This window comes from Zingiber officinale, chromosome 4B, assembly GCF_018446385.1.
Source record: "Zingiber officinale cultivar Zhangliang chromosome 4B, Zo_v1.1, whole genome shotgun sequence".
Lineage (NCBI taxonomy): Eukaryota > Viridiplantae > Streptophyta > Magnoliopsida > Zingiberales > Zingiberaceae > Zingiber > Zingiber officinale.
In genome coordinates, this window is record NC_055993.1 from 132,186,541 (window position 1) to 132,210,760 (window position 24,220).

At 40.1% G+C, this 24,220-nt stretch overlaps 1 protein-coding gene across 2 annotated transcripts; it reads right to left on the minus strand.

Moving 5' to 3' along the window:
* Window positions 1–11,234: 11,234 nt before the first annotated feature.
* On the minus strand, window positions 11,235–12,623 carry LOC121977981 (NAC domain-containing protein 21/22-like). Of its 2 annotated transcripts, none has more exons than XM_042530379.1 (3): window positions 12,359–12,623; window positions 11,722–11,993; window positions 11,235–11,568 (listed from the first exon to the last, which is right to left on the minus strand). In XM_042530379.1, the coding sequence occupies exons 1-3, from the start codon at window positions 12,543–12,545 to the stop codon at window positions 11,308–11,310; spliced, it is 720 nt and encodes a 239-aa protein (XP_042386313.1). In that variant the 5' UTR covers window positions 12,546–12,623; the 3' UTR covers window positions 11,235–11,307. The 2 variants fall into 2 exon arrangements, with proteins under 2 accessions (XP_042386313.1, XP_042386312.1); XM_042530378.1 differs by having other exon boundaries at window positions 11,235–11,586; window positions 12,359–12,622.
* Between the last annotated feature and the right edge of the window lie 11,597 nt (window positions 12,624–24,220).

Here is a 24,220-nt window from a genome sequence, read left to right on the forward strand (position 1 = left end):
CTATAGAATCCTAACTTCCTGAGTGCAAACTGCCGACTAGAGAGTTTAAGTGGCAGACTCCTGACTTCCCAATGCAAGCTCTCGACTGCAAAATTCCGACTCTAGACTCCTGAGTGCTAGAAAGAAAATGTCGAGACTTGCTTTCAAGCAGTTTTCTTAAAATAAATTCATCATGCTCCGTCTGTGCTTTGAGGTTTATTTCCCAAGATACAATGGTAGAACTACGTACACAACCAAGTACTAATTATTATGCAATTCCCATATATAGTTTCTCTTTCAGGTTATGTCTTAGACAAATATACAATTATTTTTACAATTCCCATTTTTTTTATACAATTTTTGTTTCATATTATCACAGATTCCGTTCCAAATTATTTTGGTTGATATTGTTTAATACTTTATTGGATTTTACATATAGTTTTAAGATTATACTATAATGTGGTGAGTATTATCAACCTACACATGTGACAATAGAATCAAAAGTCATACTAAACTGTTAGTCAAAATCAATAACGTCAAATTTGTTTGAGCCAGAATCAAGCCTGGTCAAGGGTGAGCCTGAGGTAAAGTGGGTTCACTCAACCAGCTAAGCCCAAGAAGCTCGAACCCAAGTGCACCAAATCAACCTCCAAATGAGCTTAGCCACACCTGACCTCCTCAATTCAGCTACCCCCGGCCTCCTCAGCCCGGCCACATCCGACCTCTTTATCACCACCATGTCTAACCTCTTCAACTCAGCCATGTCTGACCTCTTCAGCTCGTCCACGTCTGATCCCTACCCCTCGATCATACCAAACCTCTATAGCTTGGTTACGTCCGACCCCTTTAGTGCAACACATTCATGTAACCTTCGGAGGCAATCGTCTACTCCCTTCCTTTAATCATTGAGAACGTGGGTACTGTGATAAACGGAGAACGTGGGTACCATGATAAATGGAGAACGTGGTGTGACTGGGGGAGAGGGATAAAGCACGTTGATCTATATTGGTAACCTGACACTGGAAAAAAATATAGATTATTCCGGGGTGTGAAGTTTCAGAGGGATTAATGAGAAAACAAGAGAGAAATAATGAAATAAGAAGTAGCCCAAGCTATGCTTAAAAACCTTCTCGAGAAAACAAGAATGAGAATAAAAGAAAAACAAGATATAGTCATAATGTGGCTTAAGCGAAGTAAATTGATTCAATATCAAAAAAAAATATATCCTAAATATCATCTAAGCATATAATTATATAGCTCTTAAAAAATCTAAATGAAAAATTAACCAACCAAACTTAGTTCCCTAAGATTTAAGATAAATTAATCAATAAGACTTAGTTTCCTAAGATTTAGGACAAGATAAAATATAACTAAGAAAAAAATAAACTAAACGTAATAAATAGATAACCAATTTTTTAAAAAAATAAAAAGATGCAAATCATACTTTAGATCCGATCACTTCGTGCATCAGTCACTTGGAATTAAAGAGAACTCGTCCTCAAAGTTAGGGCGGGTGTATGCAGCTCTATAACACAATGACTTAGTTGTTTCATATTAAAAACATAAGATGTTTTTAAATGACTAGAAAGGCGTAACCTAAAGGCATTATTGTTAACATTTTTTAGTACCTTGCAAGATCCAATCTTTCAATCTTTGAGCTTGTTGTATTCACCAATAGGGCAACGATCACGGGTTAATATAGCCCAAATCATATCACCAATGTCAAAAAGAACCTAACATCGATACCGACCTGCCATGATCTTGCACTCAGTGTTGCTTTCCTAAATAGCCTGCTTAACCTTCTCATGAATGACCCAAAGATGCTTGGCCATCTCCTTAGTCTTGGGGTTAGCTTGTCTTGGACATGAAATAGTGACTAAATCTAATACCTTGGACAGGTTTCGTCTATAGACAACTTCGAAAGAGCTCAAACCAGTGGTCCTATTCTTGTATGTGAATTCTGCTTAAGCTAAAATCAGATCTCATTACTTCGGTTTGGTTCCTATGAGACATCTCAGAAGATTTCCTAAATTACGGTTCACCACCTCAGTTTGATCATCCGTCTGCGTGTGATAGGCATGGATGAAGTTTAGCTTCGTCCCTATCTTTCCCCATAAACTCTTCCAAAATTGACTAACAAATTTAGCGATATGAAGTAATAGTTTGAGCAATACCTTGTAATGGACAAGAATGACATATCTGGTGTAATGGCCAGGGGTCGATTCTCAAGAATTGACGACCTAAGATTTACCCCATCATGCGCCTATGACCTGTGTACCTGCATGTACCTCCCTCCATATCTCCATATCCGCAGGGCCGACACTAGGGGTCGTTAAGGTAGTGAATCTACCTTTGAGCAATATCTTGTAAATGGACAATCTCTTTGAAAAAGAAGGTGACAATCCGAACATCTATGATTTTTCTACATGTCGCAAAGTGAGCCATCTTGGAGAATCGATCCACCACAACTAAAATAGAATCTATGGTCCATTAGATGAGGGGTAAACTCAATATAAAATTCATGCAAACCTCAAACCAAGGGACTTCGGGAATTGCAGGGAGTATACAAAGTAGCATTGGTGAGGGTTCCCTTAGATTGCTGACAGACAAAGCAACGATCCACAAAATGAGCTACGTCACTAGTTAGCTGGGGGCAATAGAAGTTAGAAGAGATGAGGGCTAATATCTTATCTCGGCCGAGGTGTCCTTTGTTATGCAATTCACTGATAATGTGTTTTCTTAAGGAACAATCCAGAATATATAATCATAGTCCACAAAATAGATAATCATTGTGCAGAATAAAATTATTGCAAAGTCCATTAGTTACTTCCTGAAATATCTTGTCGAAGGAGGGATCAACAACATACATATCTGAGAAAGATCTAAAGTTGACAACCCTAATGCTCATGGTTGTAAGCAAGGAAGAACGATGACTTAGAGCATCCACAACACGATTTACACTCCTGGATTGATGCTTAAGCGTGAAGGTGAACTCCTGCAAGAGTTTACTCACTTGGCGAGTCCTACTCAACTTGTGTTGGTTGTTGATGTACTTTAAAATCACATGATCAGTAAACAACATAAATTCTTTCTGCATGAGATAATGATGCCAATGCTTCAAGGATTACATAATAGCATAGAATTTCAGGTCATAAGTAGAGTAATTTTTCTCGGCATTGGATAGTTTCTCATTGAAGAAGACAATATGGTGTCCCAATTGACTTAGAACACCACCAATGCTAATGCTAGATGTATCGCAGTTTACTTTGAATAGTTTGTCAAAATCTAGAACTACTAGAACATGTGCTTCGGCCATCTTTTGCTTCACTAGTTGAACAAACACTATCAGTAGATACAATAAATTCAAGAAACGAAATTGTGGTCGAGTAGAAAGAACACTTCCTTTTGTTGACAAATAAGTATTCTGTCTTTAGCTTCTCAAAAATAGTTTGGAGGTGATCAAGGTGCAAAGCCCATGTCAGACTATAAATGAGGATGCCGTCAAAGTGTATAACCACAAATCTTCCCATGAAAGGTCACAAGATCTGATGCATGAATCTCATGAACGTGCTAGGTGCATTGGATAGTCCAAAAGGCATGATCATCCACTCGTATAGCTCATGTTGTGTCTTGAAGACGGTTTTCCATTCATCTCCGGACTTGATTCAAATATGGTGGTATACACTCCTAAAATTAATCTTGGAGAAGATCTTAGAACTGAAAAGTTGATCTAACATGTCATCTAAGAGAGGAATCATAAATCTATATACTTCATCATGATTTTGTTGATAACTCAACTATTAATATACATGTGTCATGAACCGTCTTTCTTTGGTACGAATAGGGTAGGGATTGTACAAGAGCTCATACTCTTGCGAATATAGCCTCGTCTCATTAGCTTCATAACTTGTCATTGTAGTTCTTTGGCATCCTTAGGACTAAGACGATATACCGGCTGGCTAGGTAATCTTGGTCTCGACATAAGACCAATCTGGTGTTGAATATCTCTCATAAAGGGAAGTCCAAGAGGAAAGTCTTCACCCATTAAATTAGTGTAGCCAGATAGTAGTTGCTACACCTCAGCTGGTAGATTCAAGTCTATGTCTATTACATTGCTTTCACAAGGAAGCAAAACATAGACCACATCTCCATGCTTCATCTCATTCAAAAATCTTGACATAGAAAGTAATGTAGAGCTATTGGTTATCAAATTTAAAGGGGTTTTGTCTCATCGAGGAGCTAATTTGATGTTCCTCCCTTTGATGTTGAGGGTTGTAGGTGTTCTTACATCCATCGTGGATAACGCTACGATCATATTGCCAAGGTCATCCCAACAATATGTGACATGCATCTATTGACACAATATCACACCATGCTTGATTGTAATATTTGTTGTCAATAGAAAAAGACAAAAAAAAAACAACGCCTATCCATAGTTACCTCGCTCCCTTTGCTAAGTTATGATAACTTGTAGGGTTTTGGATGACGATATGTCTTCAATTGTAGCTTTTAAACAACTTTTAATACAATGTTTTCACAGCTTCCACAATCAATGATCATCTTGCAAACTTTGTCCGGAATCGTACTGTGAGACCGATGCGGCCGGCTAGAAGGGGGGGTTGAATAGCCCTGAAAAATCAAACACAACCCTTTCTCGTACGATTAAACTAACACATAAAAAATAGATTAAACAAAAAATAAAGCATAAAAACGAGGCACCGAATTTGACTTAGTTACAACCGGGGAGGTTGTTAATCCAAGGATGAAGATCGCACTAAGAGCTCCTTCAGGCGGAGAAGCCTCTTTGAAGCTAAACTAATAAATGGAAGCACACAAGTGTTGTTTACAATTTCGGAACTGATGAAGAGCTTACGGACCAAGGCTATATTTATAGCCTTGGTGGGGCGCTTGAAAGCCCTGGGAAGAATAAATTTTATCCCCAGCGTTCGTCGAGATAATTCTCGATCTGGTCAGCATGGGCGCTGGAAGGGTTCCGGGCGCCCCAGAAAGTCAACACGTTGACTTTTCATCCGGGACCGCTTCTGTCCGGCCCCGGTCCGGTTCTTCCGCTCCGGATCCACTCATTTGGGTGATCTCGCCTTCGGAAAAGGGCTCACCCAACCCAACTCCGGTCTTCTCGAGCGTGCTTCCTCCGGCTTCTCGTCCCGGAATTGCCGCGTGTTTCCTTCTCATCCGCCAACATACTCATCCGCAGTCTTCTTCCCTCGGTCGTCGACCTTCTCGCTAGCGTCTCTTGCTCCCCGAGCAATCTTCCGCTCCGGCTTGTCCCTCGGAACCACCGCGCTTCCTTCTCGTCCGGTGTACTCTTCCGCAACGCCTCGTCCCACCACGTGTCGTCCTTCTCGCTAGCGTCTTCCACTGAGTTACTGTGTTCCTAAGCTCCTGCACACTTAGACACAGGTTAAATACAGACCTAACTTAACTTGTTGATCACACCAAAACAACCTTGGGGTTCCAACAATCTCCCCCTTTTTGGTGTGATCAACCCAAGTTAAGCTAGGGTTAAAATAGACATAAAATTGAATTAAGTAAATTAACTTAAATTGCAATTTAAGTGCAAAAAGATAGAGAAAAAAATTAAATCTATCTACCTCCCCCTAGACTTATACTTTCCCTTCTCCCCCTTTGATTACAAAACAAATGGGGTTCCAAGAAAAATAATCTAAGGGTTAAAGACTTAGAAAAAGTATTTCTAAAAAAATCTAAGTTTTTAAGAAATTTAGAAAATTTTTCTAAGTAATTAAAGCTGAGATTTTTAGTTTCAAGAAAAAAGTTCTTAACTTAGGAAAAAATAATTTTTGAGAATATTTCTAAGTATATAAATAAAATCCAAAAAAAAATTCTAAGTAGGTAAATTGAAATAAAATGTTTTGAATAACCTTTTTCAAGCACTAATTAATTCTTGTATTAATGCTTCATTAGTAAGTTAATTAAACATTTATTTCAATATTTTGGCTTCCAGGTCGTGGCGAGACACTAGGCCTTCTTGGTTATTGGAGCAACAACCACTTCCTTAGACAAAGCCTCATATAGAAATTCTTTATTTAATTTTCTCACTTAAAGCGCTAATTTTACTTTTAAAATTAATTTAAGCATGATTTAGGAACCCAATATAGGTTCCAACCTACTGGATTAAATAAAAAGTTTTTAGGGACATATTTTCTAGAGATATTTTTAATTTGTCCCTGGTGATATCTATAATACCAATTCAAATTATTGAACCTTCTAAAATTGGTTTTAGATGAGCAAGCAGAGTTTTTCAAATTTTCTAATTGAAAAATTAAATTTTGAATTTCTAATTTTAATTTTTCATTTTCTAAATTTGATTTATCTAGCATTTCTAACGGACAAGATGTAGCTAATATTGCTTTTAAGTCTTTATTTTCATTTTCTAATTTGCAGCAATCTTTTGTTAAAATTTTAATGAATTTAAACATTTTATTAGGAGGAAGAGATCGTACCTCACTTACCTTGTCGATCTCGTTGTCGGTTTCTCCCCCTGAACTGCTGCTCTCTTCGGACGTGGCTCCCCCTTCATTGATGCTTTCGATGCTCATTTCGGAAGAGCTTGATTCGCAGTCGTCGTCTTGATGACTCGCCATTAACGCGAGCCCGGAGAACTCCTTGACTTCTGATTCCGACGACGTATCGTCCCATGTCGCTTTTAGGGCCTTGCGATTTTGGATAGGCTTCTTACCCTTGTCCTTCCCGTTGTTCTTCAGTTTAGGGCAATTGTCCTTGACGTGCCCTTCTTCATCGCAATGGTAGCAGCGGATGGTTCTTTTCTTTCTTCCCTACGGATGGTTAGATTTCCTAGATTTACAACTATTTTTAAATCGTCTTACCATCATTACCATTTCCTCGTCGTCGAGAGAAGATTCTGACTCAGGTTCGTCTCTCGAAGCTTTAAGGGCGACATTATTCTTGGGCTCCTTCGGACCTGCACATCTTGACTCATGCACTTCAAAAGTTGAAAAGAATTCGTCTAATGAAATTTTTTCTAGATCTTTTGAAATGTAAAAGGCATCTACTAGTGATGCCCATTTTGAGTTTCTAGGAAAGGAATTTAGGGCATACCTTAGCGAATCTCGGTTACTTACCTCTTCTCCGAGATTCGTAAGTCTGGTGATGAGTTCCTGAATCCTCGAGTGTAGATGTGCAATTGTTTCACCTTCTTCAAATCGGAGGTTTGTAAGCTGGTTACGAAGTAAATCCCGTCTTGCAAGTTTGGCTTCGGATGTTCCTTCGTGTAACTCAAGGAATTTATCCCAAAGCTCCTTTGCCGAGTTGTAGGTACCGACTCGATTGACTTCTTGTGTTGGAAGTACACTTAGCAGATGAAATTCTGCTTTCTTGTTTGCCACGTGGTCAGCCTGCTCCTTCTTTGACCATTGATTTCTTGCTTTGCCCTCTGGTGCTTCATAGCCAAATTCCATTGTTAGTAATAAATCATAATCTGTTTCAAGAAATACCTCAATTCGCTTTTTCCAGCTAGTCCCCTTCGAATTTTGGTGCGTGGATGTTGGATCCGCCATCTTGTTGCTTCGTTCGGCGGTTAGTCCTCTGAAGCGCCTCGCTCTGATACCACTTGTGAGCGTTGCGGCCGGTAGAAGGGGTTGAATAGCCCTGAAAAATCAAACACAACCCTTTCTCGTGCGATTAAACTAACACATAAAAATAGATTAAACAAAAATAAAGCATAAAACGAGGCACGAATTTGACTTGGTTACAACCGGGGAGGTTGTTAATCCAAGGATGAAGATCGCACTAAGAGCTCCTTCAGCGGAGAAGCCTCGTGTGTAAGCACAGAAAAACGAAGCTAATCTAAACAGTGGAAGCACACAAGTGTTGTTTACAATTTCGGAACTGATGAGCTTCGGACCAAGGCTATATTTATAGCTTGGTGGGGCGCTTGGAAGGTTCCCCTGGGGGATAAATTTTATCCCCAACGTTCGGATCGAGATAATTCTCGATCTGGTCAAAGTTACTGTTCCGGGCCCCGGACCCGAAAGTCAACATAGTTGACTTTTCTCGTCTGGGACGGTCCCGCTTCGGTCCGGTTCTTCCGCCCCGGATCCGCTCGTTTGGGTGATCTCGGCCTCCGGAAAAGGGCTCACCCAACCCAACTTCCGGTCTTCTCGGGCGTGCTTCCCTCCGGCTTCTCGGAATTGCCGCGTGTTTCCTTCTCGCCCGCCAACGTACTCATCCGCACCCCCTGCCGACCTTCTCGCTAGCTGCGTCTCTTGCTCCCCGAGCAATCTTCCGCTCCGGCTTTCGTCCCTCGGAACCACCGCGCGCTTCCTTCTCGTCCGCCGGTGTACTCTTCCGCAGCGCCTCGTCCCTCGGACGCACAGCGTGTCGTCCTTCTCACTAGCTGCGTCTTCCACTCGAGTACCTGTGTTTCTAAGCTCCTGCACACTTAGACACAAGGTTAAATACACAGGACCTAACTTAACTTGTTGATCACACCAAAACAACCTTGGGGTTCCAACACGTACAAGTTGTATGAAAGATGTTGGTTCTCAGTCAATCATCTTCCGATTCTTCCTTGGGGACCAGTAGACTATTGCATACGACCAGAGTCTCTTGACCATCATCATAAAGAACCTCATCATAGATATCGTCGTCGTAAATCGACTCATCAATTCGTTCAAGTTCATCCTCTATGTCTTCCTCGATCACTAGGGATTTGATTTTTTGATTTAAGGATCTTTTACAATTTGAAGCTTGATGCTTTGTTCACCATGTCAAAAGGACTTTATAGAGGTCTTAGGGTTACCTTGTAGTGGCTGCTAGGAAGGGCGTAGCACCGAGGGCAAACAACTCGATTGTTTTGATTGCTCTTATTTATTGGTCTTTGGTTTAACTATTTTTCAACAATCAATGCTCACTGATAAGCCTCCAAAATAGTCTTGAGTGAGTGGAGACTCAAGGAATCTTGCAAGGGTCATCGTAATCCCCCTAAATATCACGCTATTGTCTGATCCTTGGTCCTGGATAGATTGTTCTGAGCAATAAGTTGATAGAATTTCTCAGTATAGTCATCAACAGTTCTAGCCCCTTGCCTCAACGTATGGAGTCGTTGAAATAACGTTTGTACATAGCCAAAGGGAAGAAAGTGAGTTCTCATTAGTCTTTTCAATTTTTCTCAATCGATAATTTTGAATTTATCTTGTCTCTCTCGTGATCGCCGAAGTTGCTCCCATCATGCTAAGGCTTGACCTTTGAATTTGATAATGACCAATTTTACTTTAACATAATCAGGTGCTTCCTTGTACTTGAAAATCCTATCTACTTCATTGATCTAATCAATGAAGCATTCCGCTTGTAATGTGCAAAAAAAAAAAAAAAAATCAGAAAAATCAACTCGAAACCAAAGTCTTTATATCGTTCCTCTCAACCATGGTGTTCCCAGTATATGGTACAATAGTGATATGAATTCTCAAAAGTAGACTCAGAGTTACGATTAGAGATTTCACGATCTTTAAAATCTCATGCTGCCAAACGCTGGGTTAATTTCGTAACTTGCTTCTGCAATCCTCAATCATCATTATATCTTGGATATTACGATCACAGTGTTGGTCTTCCTCATTCAGAACCTACCTGTTGAGACCACGACTACATCCATGATGACCTTCCATTGGATCTTAATAAACTCTGATACCAACTAATACAAAGACATAATATAGATTATTCTAGGGTGTGAAGTTTCAGAGAGATTAACGAGAAAATAAGAGAGAAATAATAAAATAAGAAGTAGCCCAAGCTAAGCTTAAAAACCTTCTCGATTAAACAAGAACGGGAATAGAAGAAAAAAGAGATGTAACAGAAACATAGCTTAAGCGAAGCAAATCGATTAAATATCCAAAAAGAACTTGTCTTAAACATTATCTAAGCATAGATTTATATAGCTTTCAAAGCCCTTAAAAATATCTAAATGAAAAATTAACCAACCGAACTTAGTTCCCTAAGATTTAGGACAAATTAACCAATAAGACTTTGTTCCCTAAGATTTAGAACAAGATTAAATATAATTAAAAAAAATAAACTAAACTTAATAAACGAATAACCAATTAAAAAAATATAAAAGAATACTTTAGATCCCCTCCTACATTACAACCCCATGACCTAAACGTGGAATTCATGCCTCCTTCTTGGGAGATGGAATAAAATGGAGTCCGCTTTTGAAGGCACAAGTAGACACACATAAATCATCCTAAATTCTTACTTTGAACTTTTATTCTCCAATCAATCTACTTCTTTAACTTGAGCGTCAGAGTGATTACACATATAACCTCTTATTGAATGTTTGCAGAGATCTTAGGAGTTTTTTTTCGGGTCCGGATAGTTAGAATTTCTCTTCGTAATAATTGCTCTATCGTGATTCACCCAACACATGAATTGAATACAAATTTGATACAAATACACAATTAATATTGTTACACTATTAATATTAAAAAGACATAATAATTTCACATCAAAAAATTAACATTTAACTACACTATTAATATTACTTAAATATTATTAAATAAAAAATTATAATTGAAAATAAAAGAAAAGAAAAGAAAAAATTTAAAATAAATATATGAATCAACCGTTAGATTCAAATCAACAATTGAACTGGCGGTTAAACCTTCGTCTGTCAGTTAATTTAGGATTCAACCTTTAATGGGCTAGTTAAAGATTGGATCAGTTGAATCGGATCAACGGATAATTGGTCCATTGATTCAATTTAGATTTTGGGATCAATTTAGACTCTGCTCGTGGATAGATCTAGTTAGTTCAATCTAAGTCCAATTTTAAATGTTTGTCAAACAAACACTATGACAGGGCTGATCACTCAATGTATTATTTGACAAGGGTCGAGTTTCTTTCCTCAAATAAGTTGGTACTGAATTGTTTTACAACAAATTAAAACTTCACATGTGAATTTGTTTTTTCCCCTACAAGTTAATATAGTTGGTATTTATATGGATGATTGTTTCTATAGATCTTGGGGGCAATTCTTATCTTATAAGCTGGAGCTGACGATACTGGCCAGCATTTCAATCTTACACAAGTTAATATCAGATTGTAAGTCAATTTCAGTATCAATTTGTTTAGTTGTGATGGATTTAATGGAAGAAAATTTATAATGGAAGCATTTAATGTGAAAACACGAAAGAACATATTTTTAGTAAAAATTCAAAATGGTATGGGATGAATTTTTGTATGACATTTTGTGATAGAGTGAATTTCGCAAAGAAAATATATAATGAAAACAGTGGAATACATTTTGTAACGCGCCGCTTTACCACACTAGCAAGCTCAAAAGGAACCCCACAAATAAGAGGCATTATTATCTCTTAAGTAGCCCTCTAAGTTCCTTCCTACATTGGTTGGTGTCGGAGGAGTTGCAAGATCATTTGAAAGGTTGGAGAAGCAGGGTACTTGCTCATAACCATTAAGACCATGCGGAATTTGATCGAAGATTATGTCGGTGTACTTGAGCGGAAGGAAGGTGGAACGACTAGTCTCGTCTTGGCAATTGTCGATTTTGGTGATCGTTGATCTGCTCTTGAAGGACACCTTGCACAAAACCCAGTCCTCATGTGGAATGGAAACAATTAAAGTGCTAAGTTAATGGTAGAGAAAGCCTCTAAGGAGGCAAATTAATCGAGTTTTCGAGAGATTTTCATATTTGTGATTGTATTTTGGATTGAATCTCGATATAACATGTACCTTGAAATAAAATTTGGATGTATCGGAAGAATCTTCGATGCGAAATTCATGCATGATCCAATCAGTTTTGGTGCCCTTAGGGGCTCTACCTTTGTAGAACACCAATGTCTTCCTCATGCCGACAAGCACACCCTTTCGGCTCACCTTGCGGTCCTTTCCCGTTGCCTTCCAGTAGCCTGACTCAGTCGCTCGGTTCGTTCGACAACCCGTTGCATACTTGCGATCTCGGAGACTGAAGAAGTACCACTCCTTACCCCCAACACATGCCATTTCTATCTCATAAAAAAAATATCAATTTTTTAAAAGAAAAAAGAAAAAAAATCTAAGAACAAGAATTTACTTAATTCAGAAATCGAAAAGTTGCAATAACCACTTCTCAATAAAAAAGACATTATATTCTAGCAAAGCCTCTGGATCAATCTCAAAATGAGCATAAGAATATATAGATTGACAATAAACAAGTTCAACTGAAAAGCTTGAATTAATTAAGAAAAAAAGAAAGAATTTTAATTCTGAAAAAATTAAACCCCTCCCTGAATTCCATTGATAAGCAGTATGAAAGAAAGGAGATAAAAGTATCAGAAGAAGTTCTAAAACGACATATGAACATAAATATACTAGAAATTATATCACGCACCAGGAAGATCCCATGGCTCACACTTGTTGAGATTGATATCGACCATCATAGAGTATCCATGTACACTGCCATTCCCTGCCTCCCCCTTAGCCTTCTTGGCAAGGTAGTCGCATATTAGCTCGTCGTCTCGCGGGTGGAACCGGAAACCCGGAGGCAGCCTTGCCTCCATCATGCTCAAGTGACTCATGCTCTTGTGCTTCTACAATATTGTGTTCAAGGTAGTATGATATAAGGAGCTAAGTCAACTACTTAAAGAAGGATAATAAGGAGTTTAAAATGTGTGTAATAGAGAGGTTTGAGCGAGAGAAGAAAGTAATAGTTTAAATGAAGTAATTAACAAGGATAGTTATGACTAAATGTGCTCATTTTGCATGCCAATTAGTGAAGCAGACCTCTCTTGTTGGCCTCTTAAAATCAATTTTTCTGTTTATTTTTCCTTTTTTTTTTCCACACGTACATATGAAACATATCCATACTAGCTTCTACTTGCCCAGTGCATGCATATGCTGCATGCATTTGCAGCAGCAGGTTATGCATCTGCATCACAATGAAGAGCTCTGCCATTACTGTCATGACTCATGGGGACCAATAACTTGCTCCTTAATTATTGGCTTCCCTAAAGAATGTGTAACACTACATTAGAGGCCATAGAATGCCTGCCACTGTAAAGTAGATTGGTCCCTAAATCTAAAGAGATCTTTAGGTTTGATATGGCGGAGACACTAGGAACCACGTGGCAGCTCAAGTCTGAGAGCATCTCCAATGCAAGTTTGAAACTTTGTGTAAAAGATTTGTAAAATTAAAAAATTTTAAAAAAAAAGTTTTTATAAGTGTGTAAGTGAAGTTTGAGATTTTTAAATCTATTTTTTCTATGTAAACTCAGTAATTAATGTGCATGATTTATCATTTCTAAAGAATTATATATATATATATATATATTTTTTATGAAATATTTAATTATAATGTTTCATTTCATAAATAGTTAGTAATAATTAAAGTGGTACTTTCTTTTTTTTCAAAATAGATATATTTGAGATAAGTTAAAAAATATATAAATGATTATAACTAAATTAAATTTATAAGTTAATTAAATATTAAATGGAAATTATAAATTAAATTAAAAATCATAAATTAATTAATTTATTAATTATAAATAAATTAAAGATCATAATTAATTAAAATATCAAATAAAAGTTTTATAGAGATATTAAATGAAAAAATAATAAATAAATAATGTGATTTATAATGTGAAAATTACAAAAAGTTTATTGAGAGGTTTAATCATTAGAGATGCTCTAAGAGGATTTTATAATGTGATATTGATATGGCATAGATGCCCTTAGTCCCATTTAAAACGGAGCTCAGGTCTAGTTAGCCTAACTTATGATGAGTTCAAGTCAAGTTAACAATGCTTAGGACTTGGTCAACACACTCAGATCCAGTCAGCCAACTCATGACTGAGCTCGACTCGAGTCAGCCCGATTTAAGACCGAGCTCCATGCAACATGGCGATTACAATAGCGCTAGTTAGAGAAGCTTGCTCCCTTTGGTGAAAAAGCAAAAAGGTATGTCCCTTGGGAATCCTGGCCACTCTTCACTAACTATATAAGATAATGGTAGCGATATTTGTGATATAGTTACTGATCATGTTTGAGTGCTGAGTCGATGGACACTGAGGATATGGCGCTCCTGTTGACTGGTCGAAGACTTCAAAGACGTAGATCCTTTGCCGCCGCGAAACTGTAAACACAATGTCGAGCCGAGGAGGGGTTCCCCGACAATGATCCTCTGACGCTCAAATCAAATTTCCGGCAGAAAGAAGTAGAGCGAAGAAAGAATGAGAACTGTGACTACAGTAAAGATGTAAGCATACCTCCACCGAAGTTTGGGGGGTCCTTATATAGGGCGCTCCAAGGGCGCGTGCACGCTTCCCTAGGCGTGCACGCTCCTCAAAGCATACTTGGGATGGACGTGTCAGAAAAGCATGCTCGACACCTTACCCTAATAGCACGAGCATATCTTTGATGTGACAGTGAAAGTTTCCACCGTACGATTCTCTGTCTGACCAGGCCGCCAGCCATGCATCTTGTCGGCGACACTAGTTCTTAGGAAGATCTCACTACCTGCTCCCTCTGTCCCCTACCGGGTCGAGCGGAGGAACCGCTCGGCTGGCACCTATCCTAGGCCGAGCGGGGGCCACGTCGGTTGACGCCTTCCAGGTAAATGCCCGCTCGGCCGGATACCGTGTCTACTGTCAGCCGAGCGAGATGGCTGCTCAACCCCCGTTTCTTCCCGCTTTGCCTTATAAGTGTCAAAAACTCGGCGTCAGGTCGAGCTGTCGAGATGTCGGGTCGGCTAATCCTCCTGCTGATCAGGAAGGTAACCCGCCCGGTCGAACGTCTGTCGGGTGTCGACCACTTTGACCTTCCGTCGGGCGGGCCCCCTCTTCTTACCACCGGATCACATGTCTTTCCTTCAAGTCTAGTCGAAAGAGGCTGAAAGTCCGACTGACTAGACAAATAGCCCGGTGAGTGGTTGGCCGGTCGACTATTAGCTGAGTGGGATCCTGCTCGGTCTCCACAGGACTGATCTTTCTCCCCCGGTCGACGATTCATGCCTTTGCACTTGGCTATTTTGGATATTTTTCCTCACCACCTTCGAAGGGGTGCGAGTCGGTCAGCTAATGTTGACGCCGTCCAAATTTTCTCGTGATGTGTGCAAATCCCCTCCATTAAGGCCGAGCACACACCCATTAAATGTCATCCTGTGGGATGACACCACGTGTCGTTGGCGTAGTCGCCGCACGGACGAGGTGACAACTGCTAATGTAACGTTTGACGGTTCGAATTTAACGGTCGGATGTGCGCTTCGATTCTTGTGACCTAGATCGGACGACCCCGATCAGCCGCGCCCATCTTTATAAAGCTTCAGCGTCGCCACTTCTTCCTTCGCGTTCTGTTTTTACTCTGCGACCATTTGCTCCAGCGACTCTGCTTGCTTCCAACGTTCTGGTGACTCCCCGCTTTCTCCTTTGGCAACTCATTTTCCTGTAAGCTTTAACTTCTGTTTCCTTATCTTTTCTCCTGGTCTTTACAGTTTTCCGGTGTTCCGTCGTCCTGTTTAGCGAGCCCCCTGTCGATCCTTTTTTGATTTTTCGTCGACCCCCCTTAGCAAATCCTTCTGTTTCTTTGTTTTCCGACTATGGCCAGTTCCTCCCAGCTAGTCGACTCGGCCCCTGGTCCCTGGTACATCACTATGGAGACCAGGTTCAATGCGAGCGATGCGCACATCTCATCAGCGCTTTTGACCTCCCGCCTGACCACGAGATTGTCCTGGCTGGACCGTTCGATCTGCCACATAACCCGCCGACCGACACTATTTGCTTCTTTCGGGACCAGTTCGTGGCCGGTCTCCAGTTTCCTATTCATCCGTTCATAACCGAAGTTTGTAATTTTTTTCGCATCCCGCTCGCCCAGCTCGTCCCTATTTCCTTCCGCTTGTTATGTGGTGTAGTTTTGCTATTCAAAGTGCACAGCATCCCGCTGACCCCGCGGGTCTTCCACTATTTCTACTACCCAAAACAATCTGAGCTGGACACTTATTTATTTCAATCTCACATCGGCCTAGTCTTTTTCGACAAGATGCCTTCCTCCAACAAACACTGGAAGGATCACTTTTTTTATCTGAGACTCCTCGAGCTGCCGTCTTTCCGAACCAAGTGGCAGGTCGGACTCCCAACCCCTCCCGAGCTGAAGAGATACAAGACTCAGCCAGAGTACCTCCATGTGGCCAATATATTAGCCGGCCTGAAGCTCGACATCAACAAGTTGTTATCGGAGGGCATGCTGTACATGTTCAGGTTGAGTCCAACCCAAACATATCTCCCGGGCGGCATAGGTGAGAAATTCCCTTAGGCTTTGATGAGTCGGCGGGTTATGTGGCGACTACGCCAATGACACGTGGCATCATCCCACAGGATGATATTTAATGGGTGTGTGCTCGGCCTTAATGGAGGGGATTTGCACGCATCACGAGGAGATTTGGACGGCGTCAGCATTAGCTGACCGGCCCGCACCCCTTCGAAGGCGGTGAGGAAAAGTATCCAAAATAGCCAAGTGCAAAGGCATGAATCGTCGACCGGGGGAGAAAGATCAGTCCTGTGGAGACCGAGCGGGATCCCACTCAGCTAATAGTCGACCGACCAACCACTCATTTGTCTAGTCAGTCGGACTTTCAGCCTCTTTCGACTAGACTTGAAGGGAAGGCATGTGATCCTGTGGTAAGAAAAGGAGGCCCGCTTGACGGAAGGTCAAAGTGGTCGACACCCGACAGACGTTTGACCGGACGGGTTACCTTCCTGATCAGCAGGAGGATTAGCCGACCCGACATCTCGACAGCTCGGCCTGACGCCGAGTTTCTGACGCTCATAAGGCAAAGCGGGAAGAAACGGGGGTCGAGCGGCCATCTCGCTCGGCTGACAGTAGACACGGTATCCGGTCGAGCAAGCATCTGCCTGGAAGGCGTCAGCCGACATGACCCCTGCTCGCCCTAGGACAGGGGTCAGCCAAGCGGTTCCTTCGCTCGGCCCGGTAGGGGACAGAAGGAGCAGGTAGTGAGATCTTCCTAAGCACTAGTGTCGCCGACAAGATGTATGGCTGACGGTCTGATCAGACAGAGAATCGTACGATGGAAACTTTCACAGTCACATTCGAGATATGCTTGTGCTATTAGGGTAAGATATCGGGCATACTTTTCTGACACGTCCATCCCAGATATGCTTTGAGGAGCGTGCATGCCTAGGGAAGAGCGCACGCGCCCTTGGGGCACCCTATATAGGGACCCCCAAACTTTGGTGGAGGTATGCTTATGTCTTTACTATAGCCACAGTTCTCATTCTTTCTTCGCTCTACTTCTTTCTGTCAGAAATTTTATTTGAGCGTCGGAGGGCCATCGCCGGGGAACCCCTCCTCGGCTCGGCATTGTGTTTGCAAGTTCGCGGCGACAGAGGATCTACGTCTTTGGAATTTTCGACTAATCAATAAGAACGTCACATCCCCAGTGTTCATCGACTCAGCACTCGATCAAGATAAATTACTATTTTCTTAACTTCGTTATCTCTCCTCCTTCCAACTTTCCTTCTAAATTTTAATCGGAAGGGTTTCATAGAAATCCATTTTGGCCTCCCTTCTAATCTTTTTAGATCCTTTCAGTCGACATCGCTAAAAACCTTCACCCGAGTCCCTGCGTGGCTTGGCCTGACGACAAAAGCCAACTCAATAAGAGCTGACCCAATAGGAGCCGATGTGACACGCATCTGACCTACCCAAAAAGCTCGTCTACAAATACTTAAAAGAGTGAACGCATCCCCTATCTCAGACCGGATCAAGGTTTTTTAAAAAGATTATGGCTTTAATACTTCTATGCTGCATTGAATTGTTATATACTCTAAACAAGGTGTATCTACTCTCCTTTTGGTGGCACACTTTGAAGCATCTTCTGGGTCAACCACTTGAAGTCATTCAGACTACTGAAAAGCTGCAGCACATCAAATGGCAGGATCACGTTGCAGATTGAGAAATCAACTGAGCAATCCTGCGAACTGTATCTCTCTAGGATGAGTCTTAATCAGGATGACAAAACAATAAGGGAACTGAAAGATTAGTTTACTTTCTTCTCTAGGATGAGTCTTATTCTGATGTACTCAGCAACAACAGACCAACTTTAAGTTCAGCAACTAACTTTTCTTCCAGTTGATTGTGTTGTGGCATCATGAATATGAATTCTAAGAAAACTTCTGTGTGGGCATTAATGATCAAACCATTATCTACAGTTGGCTACATGTAATTTTAATAATTAGGCAGAATAGGGCACTATTGATTCATCATCACAATGGCAAGAACACAAACAGATATTGGCAAAAGTGATAATCCTCACCCGGGACCCCTCCATGGAGAATTTTGCTTAGTACAGTGGCCTTTGCATGAGGAGTCAGGTGACAACTGAAAGAAACAGATATTGATCGAAAGCAATGAGGTTTGTGAACTCATTAAATTCAGTGAGTGTTTTTGTCAAACTTAGGAGTTAATATTCATTGTGCAATTAATGAAATCAGATAATGGCATATGGTCGTTGAGGTTAGTGATGGTTGCATTGCATGAACCACAAGAGTTAAGGCTGTGAGAGGAGATCCAAAGTAGTGATTAGGTGAGAGTTGGATGCAAATTAGGGAACTATCCCTTTCATTCCAACCTGTTCGAGTTGAGGCATCATAATTAAAGGAAGAACAGGAAACATGGAGTGAGTTCATTGGTACTGCCAAGCTTAAAATGGCATCATCATGTTGGCCGAAATTTAAGAGAAAATTATCTCTCATGATTTATCTGTCTGTATATTGTTATGGGTCCGAAGATATTGGGCTGATTAGGATGAGTGATATCATCTTTTGCTATAATATTAATCAAAATTTAGGCGTATAGGAAGAAGAATGTGTCTTGGTGCTAAAATTGAACCATCAAATCATCTAAGAACTTGGAGCAAAGTTGATAAAGTAACTGTAAAATAAGTAAATGTGAGTATAATTAGTTATACAAAGCTTTAAACTTCTTTTATATAGATTGAACTTAATAAATATTCTTAATATGAAAATATGTTAATTATATTTATTACTAAAATAGAAAATGCTAATTAACTCTAAATGATAAACTAAATATAAAATTGTTGGCCAGTTTTATAAATAAGGTATCTATTGTTTGATAATTATTAAAATTAAATGTAACTAAAGAGGAGACATAGGAAGCTATTTGTAAATTTTTAGTTGAGAGTCTTTTTATTATTAGTTATGTTTCTTGTCCCTACCAATAGTTGGCAAATAGGGTCTAACCAAAATTTTCCAGGATAACATGAGATTGAACATCCTTCTATTATTTGATTTGTGAAAGATCATACGAGTCACTTGTCTCAATAATAAGGTTGGAGGGTCTAACTATTACACCATTGCATTGATGTATAGTTTTCTAATCTTAAATTCTAAAACCATATGACTTCAACAAAGAAAAAAACATACATGATTTAGTAACATCAAAATTTACTGCAAAAAGTAAATACATAAACTAAAAGGATGCATCTAAATGCAGTAGAATTATCATCATTCTTTATGTCATCCACATAATTCAGTGATGAAGAAATAGTAGGCATGGATCTGCCGTAGGGATTTGGATGATGGCATCATACACTCCTTACCAGTGAGGAACAGGGAGGTCTCGAAGTATCCAATCCTATGGGTCATATCCTATTTTTATCAGCTCATCATTAATAATGAATCAGATTAGCGAGTTTACACATGTAAACTCACATCCAATAATATAAACCAGCAATAACAATTAATTAGATCACTTGAGGTTTGATCCAACATGTATCTCTCAACAGAGAGTAGACTTATTGGAACTTTTGAATTTGCAATGAGATCCTTCAATAGATCAACCTGTAGTAATTATAATAGAACTAATTACACTAATGCAGTAATCTATAATTGCACCAATAAATGACGAGCATGCAATAAATGTTAATAACAGTAAGGGTTAAGAAATTGTGTATCTCCGGTCGAAGCGTCGGACGTGCCGACTGTCTTTAGAGAATTGATTGCCGCCCACGGTGCAGAGGCTCTCCGGCAAAATCCTCCCAAGATCCGACAACCGCTCGCGTCGCTCGTAAGTGCACTCCAAAACGAGCGCCGCACTCGGACTCAACCTCAGATCGCGAACCAAGCCTCAGAACTCAGAAAGAAGGAAGAAGAAGTAGAAAGCAAGGGAGAAGGAATGCTTTGCTTTCTGGAGTGAGTTGAGAAGGAAGTGAGGAAGTGTATTTATACACTTGAAGCAGTGCAGAGGAAGGGACGCACACTCACGCGTGGATGAGTTGTTTCGCATCCTCACGCGATGCGGACAGAACCGAAGCGCTGCTTCGCTTCCACGCGGACCAAAAACCGAAGTCCGCGTCCCTTCCTCACACGCGGAACCAAACTCTGGTTTGGTTTTGGTTCAGATCGAACCAAAACCGGAAACCAAACTGGTTTGGTTCAGACTGAACCAAACCAGCAAAAACAAATCGGGCCGCCCGTGAGCGCAAGGCCCACGGGCTGGGGATTTACACCCCCCTGCACGCGTTAATCGCGCACGTGACGCCCGGTTTATGGATTTCCGGCTCGAACCCCCCAAATCCACTCGATTTGGGCTTGGCCCGCGCATGCGTGTAGGTCCTCTTATCATTGCTAAGCAAGGATGGAAGGGCTTCCTATATAAGCCCTTCCAAGCTTCTCCACTTAGCAACGTGGGACTAAAAATGCTTTTGAATTTAAAACAAAATTCAACAATCCCCCACAAATTCAAATCATTTTTAGTCAAAAACAAAGATATGTTCTGAGGCTTGGTTGCAATGAGCTTTCAGTGAAAATACCTTCCGGTTTGAATTTTCACCTAAGTACACCAATCTTATTCACATAGGTTTGAAGAGAACAGAGTCTTGATCTTAAACCTTTTATATGTGAAGATCAATTGGTAACAACTCATCACTGGCGACGGTTGAATCCTTCTGGGTTGGTGCATTACGGCCATGCCACCGAATCTTGTTTCATAAGTGCTAAGGAGAGTTGCCTAGACCCCCCACACCGCGGCCTCACAGTTACACTTACATAGGTGAGTTTTCCAAGGATGTACTGCAAGCATCCTGTCATTAAGACCTTGAACTCATTAAGAGCTCGTAAGCTCATCCTTACTAGCAGTCAAGCATCTATCCAGGGAAGAGACTATGAGATTACATCTCAATCAATTTGATGCTTACGTTTCACCCTTATAGCTTGTTTGTACCACATTGAACCTACTTTTTGGGATTTCCAATCAGATAGGTTGGGTTGCCGCTATAGATGAAACCAGGACAGGCCTCAGTCCCATTCCCTTACTGGATCTCTTAATTTTCTTAGAATCAAGTCCTTTAGTGAGTGAATCAGCAATATTGTCTTTTGAACTTACAAAGTCCAATGACACCACTCCAAGAGATACTAGCTCACGAATAGATTTCAATCTTATTCGTACATGTCTCTTCTGTTTCTGGTTATACTTGGAGCTTCTAATCTGAGCTATTGTTGTTTGATTATCACAGTGCACTGAAATAGAAGGTATTGGCTTCATCATTAAGGGAATTTCAGAAAGAAGACCCTTAAGCCAATCAACTTCAGCCATCGTGGTATCCAAAGCACACAATTGCCTCGATGTAGAACGGGTTATAATTGTCTGCTTAACAGACCTCCAAGCAACTGCACCGCCTCCAAGTGTAAAGACATAACCAGTAACGCCTTTACACTCAGCAGTATCAGCTATCCAACTAGCATCACTATATCCCTCCAGGACTGCAAGGAATCTCCCATACCACAAGCCCAAGGATATAGTGCCTTTTAGGTATCTGAGTACTCTGTCTAATGCATCCCAATGTGTTCTGTCCGGACAGCTGGTAAACCTGCTCAATTTCGTTATAGCAAAAGAAATATCAGGTCTAGAACAATTTGCTAAATACATTAGACTACCTATTATTTGTGAGTATCTTAATTGAGACACTGTCACACCACTCTTATTCTTGTGGAGAGTTTTTGAAGGATCATAGGGTGTGACTACAGATTTAACTTGGCTATAGCCATATTTCTCTAATACTCTCTCAATATAGAGTGATTGAGAAATTGCTATTCCATCAGTTGAACGAGTCAACTTTAGCCCTAAAATCATATCAGCACAACCCATATCCTTCATATCAAACTTACCACTTAAGAGGGTCTTAGTCTCATTAATAATAGAAATGTTAGAACCAAACAGTAGAATATCATCTACATACAAACATAAGATAATACAATTATCACCTTTCATTTTAGCATACACACATTTATCAGAGTCATTCATTTCAAAGCCAAATGATAATATAGCTCTATCAAATTTTTCGTGCCACTGCTTTGGGGCTTGCTTCAAACCATAAAGAGATTTGACTAACCTACAGACTTTGTTCTCATTTTCAGAAACTACATATCCCTCAGGTTGATCCATATATATCTCTTCTTCAAGATCTCCATTAAGGAATGCCGTTTTGACATCCATTTGATGGACCTCACGATGATATATGGACGCCAATGCTATTAACACTCGGATTGTAGTAATTCTGGTAACAGGAGAATAAGTGTCAAAATAGTCAATTCCTTCTTTCTGTTTGAATCCCTTAGCAACTAGGCGGGCTTTGAATTTATCTACTAACCCATCAGGTTTTAGTTTTCTTTTAAACACCCATTTACATCCTATAGTGTTACACCCAGGAGGTAAATTTACCAACTCCCAAGTGACATTAGAGATAATAGAGTCCATTTCACTTTTAATGGCCTCTTTCCAGTGTTTAGCTTCAGGAGAAGCCATAGCATCTCTATATGTCACAGGATCACCTTCTATATTATAGGTGATAAAGTCCTGGCCTAAATCCGTAGACACACGTTGCCTCTTGCTCCTTCTTGGTTCTGTATACTCACTAGATTCATCTAGTCTAGAGTGACTTGAGGAAGGTGTACCTACTACGGATAGTGGGACCTCTACGGAAGAAGGCTCATTTCTAGTAGGAATACTAGATTGAGGTGTTCTCGTCTTCATAGGAAATATATCCTCAAAAAATGTAGCATCGCGAAGTTCTACAATAGTATTTGCATCTATTCCAAGAATTTCTGATTTAATAATCAGGAACCTATATGCAATACTATTTTGAGCATAACCTAAGAAGATACCATCTACGGTCTTTGGACCAAGTTTTTTTTCCTTCTGTGTTCAGGTACTAGTACCTTTGCCAGGCACCCCCACACTTTAAGGTATTTCAAACTTGTCCTTCGGCCTTTCCAAAGCTCATATGGGGTTTTATCCCTTGACTTCATTGGGACTCTATTTAGCACATGGCATGCAGTGTATAGAGCCTCCCCCCACATAAAGTTGGGTAACCCAGAACTACCTAACATGGAATTAATCATATCTTCAAGGGTTCGAGTTTTTCGTTCTGCTAACCGTTGGATTGAGGACTATATGAAGCAGTTACCTCATGGATTATACCTGTATCTTGACAAAAATTTTGAAACAGGTTCGAGGTAAATTCTCCACCCCTATCAGACCTTAACCTCTTAATAGTTTTATCGGTTTGATTCTCAGCTTCAGATTTAAAAATCATAAATTTATCTAAAGCTTCATCCTTGGTTTTTAGCAAATAAACATAACAATAACGAGAGTGGTCATCAATGAAGGTAATGAAATACCTTTTATGGTCTCTCGTTATTATACCGTTAAACTCACAACAGTCAGTATGAATCAATTCTAAAATATCAGAATTTCTATCAACTGATTTGAAGGGTTTACGGGGTTGTTTATATTGCACACAAATTTCATATTTCTTCTTATCATTTATAGCATGCTTAGGGATCATGTCAAGATTCATCATCCTTTTTACGGTATTAAAATTGACATATCCTAATCTGTCATGCCACATATCATAAGACTCAATGTTATATGAACAACCAATATTAGAAGTTTTATTTAAAGTAGCATTTTCTACATTGAGTTTAAATAAACCTTCATTAAGGTAACATTTTCCAATAAAGGTTCCTAAATGTAATATTACAACTTTATTACATTTGAAGTTCAACTCATAACCAGCACGAACTAACTTTGATCCGCTAATCAAATTCCGACGGACCACTGGAACATGATGCACCTCATGCAGTGACATGACTTTTCCAGAGGTGAACCTCAGGTCAACTTGTCCTATCCCAAACACCCTGGCTGCAGAATGGTTCCCCATGGT

Coding starts and splice junctions, on each gene's coding strand:
- LOC121977981 (XM_042530378.1), bottom strand. CDS start 12,545: ATGAGTCACTTGAGCATGATGGAGGCAAGGCTGCCTCCGGGTTTCCGG. Junction 11,994..12,358: donor TGAGCCATGGGATCTTCCTG/GTGCGTGATATA, acceptor TTTATGAGATAG/AAATGGCATGTGTTGGGGGT. Junction 11,587..11,721: donor CATCCAAATTTTATTTCAAG/GTACATGTTATA, acceptor ATTCCACATGAG/GACTGGGTTTTGTGCAAGGT.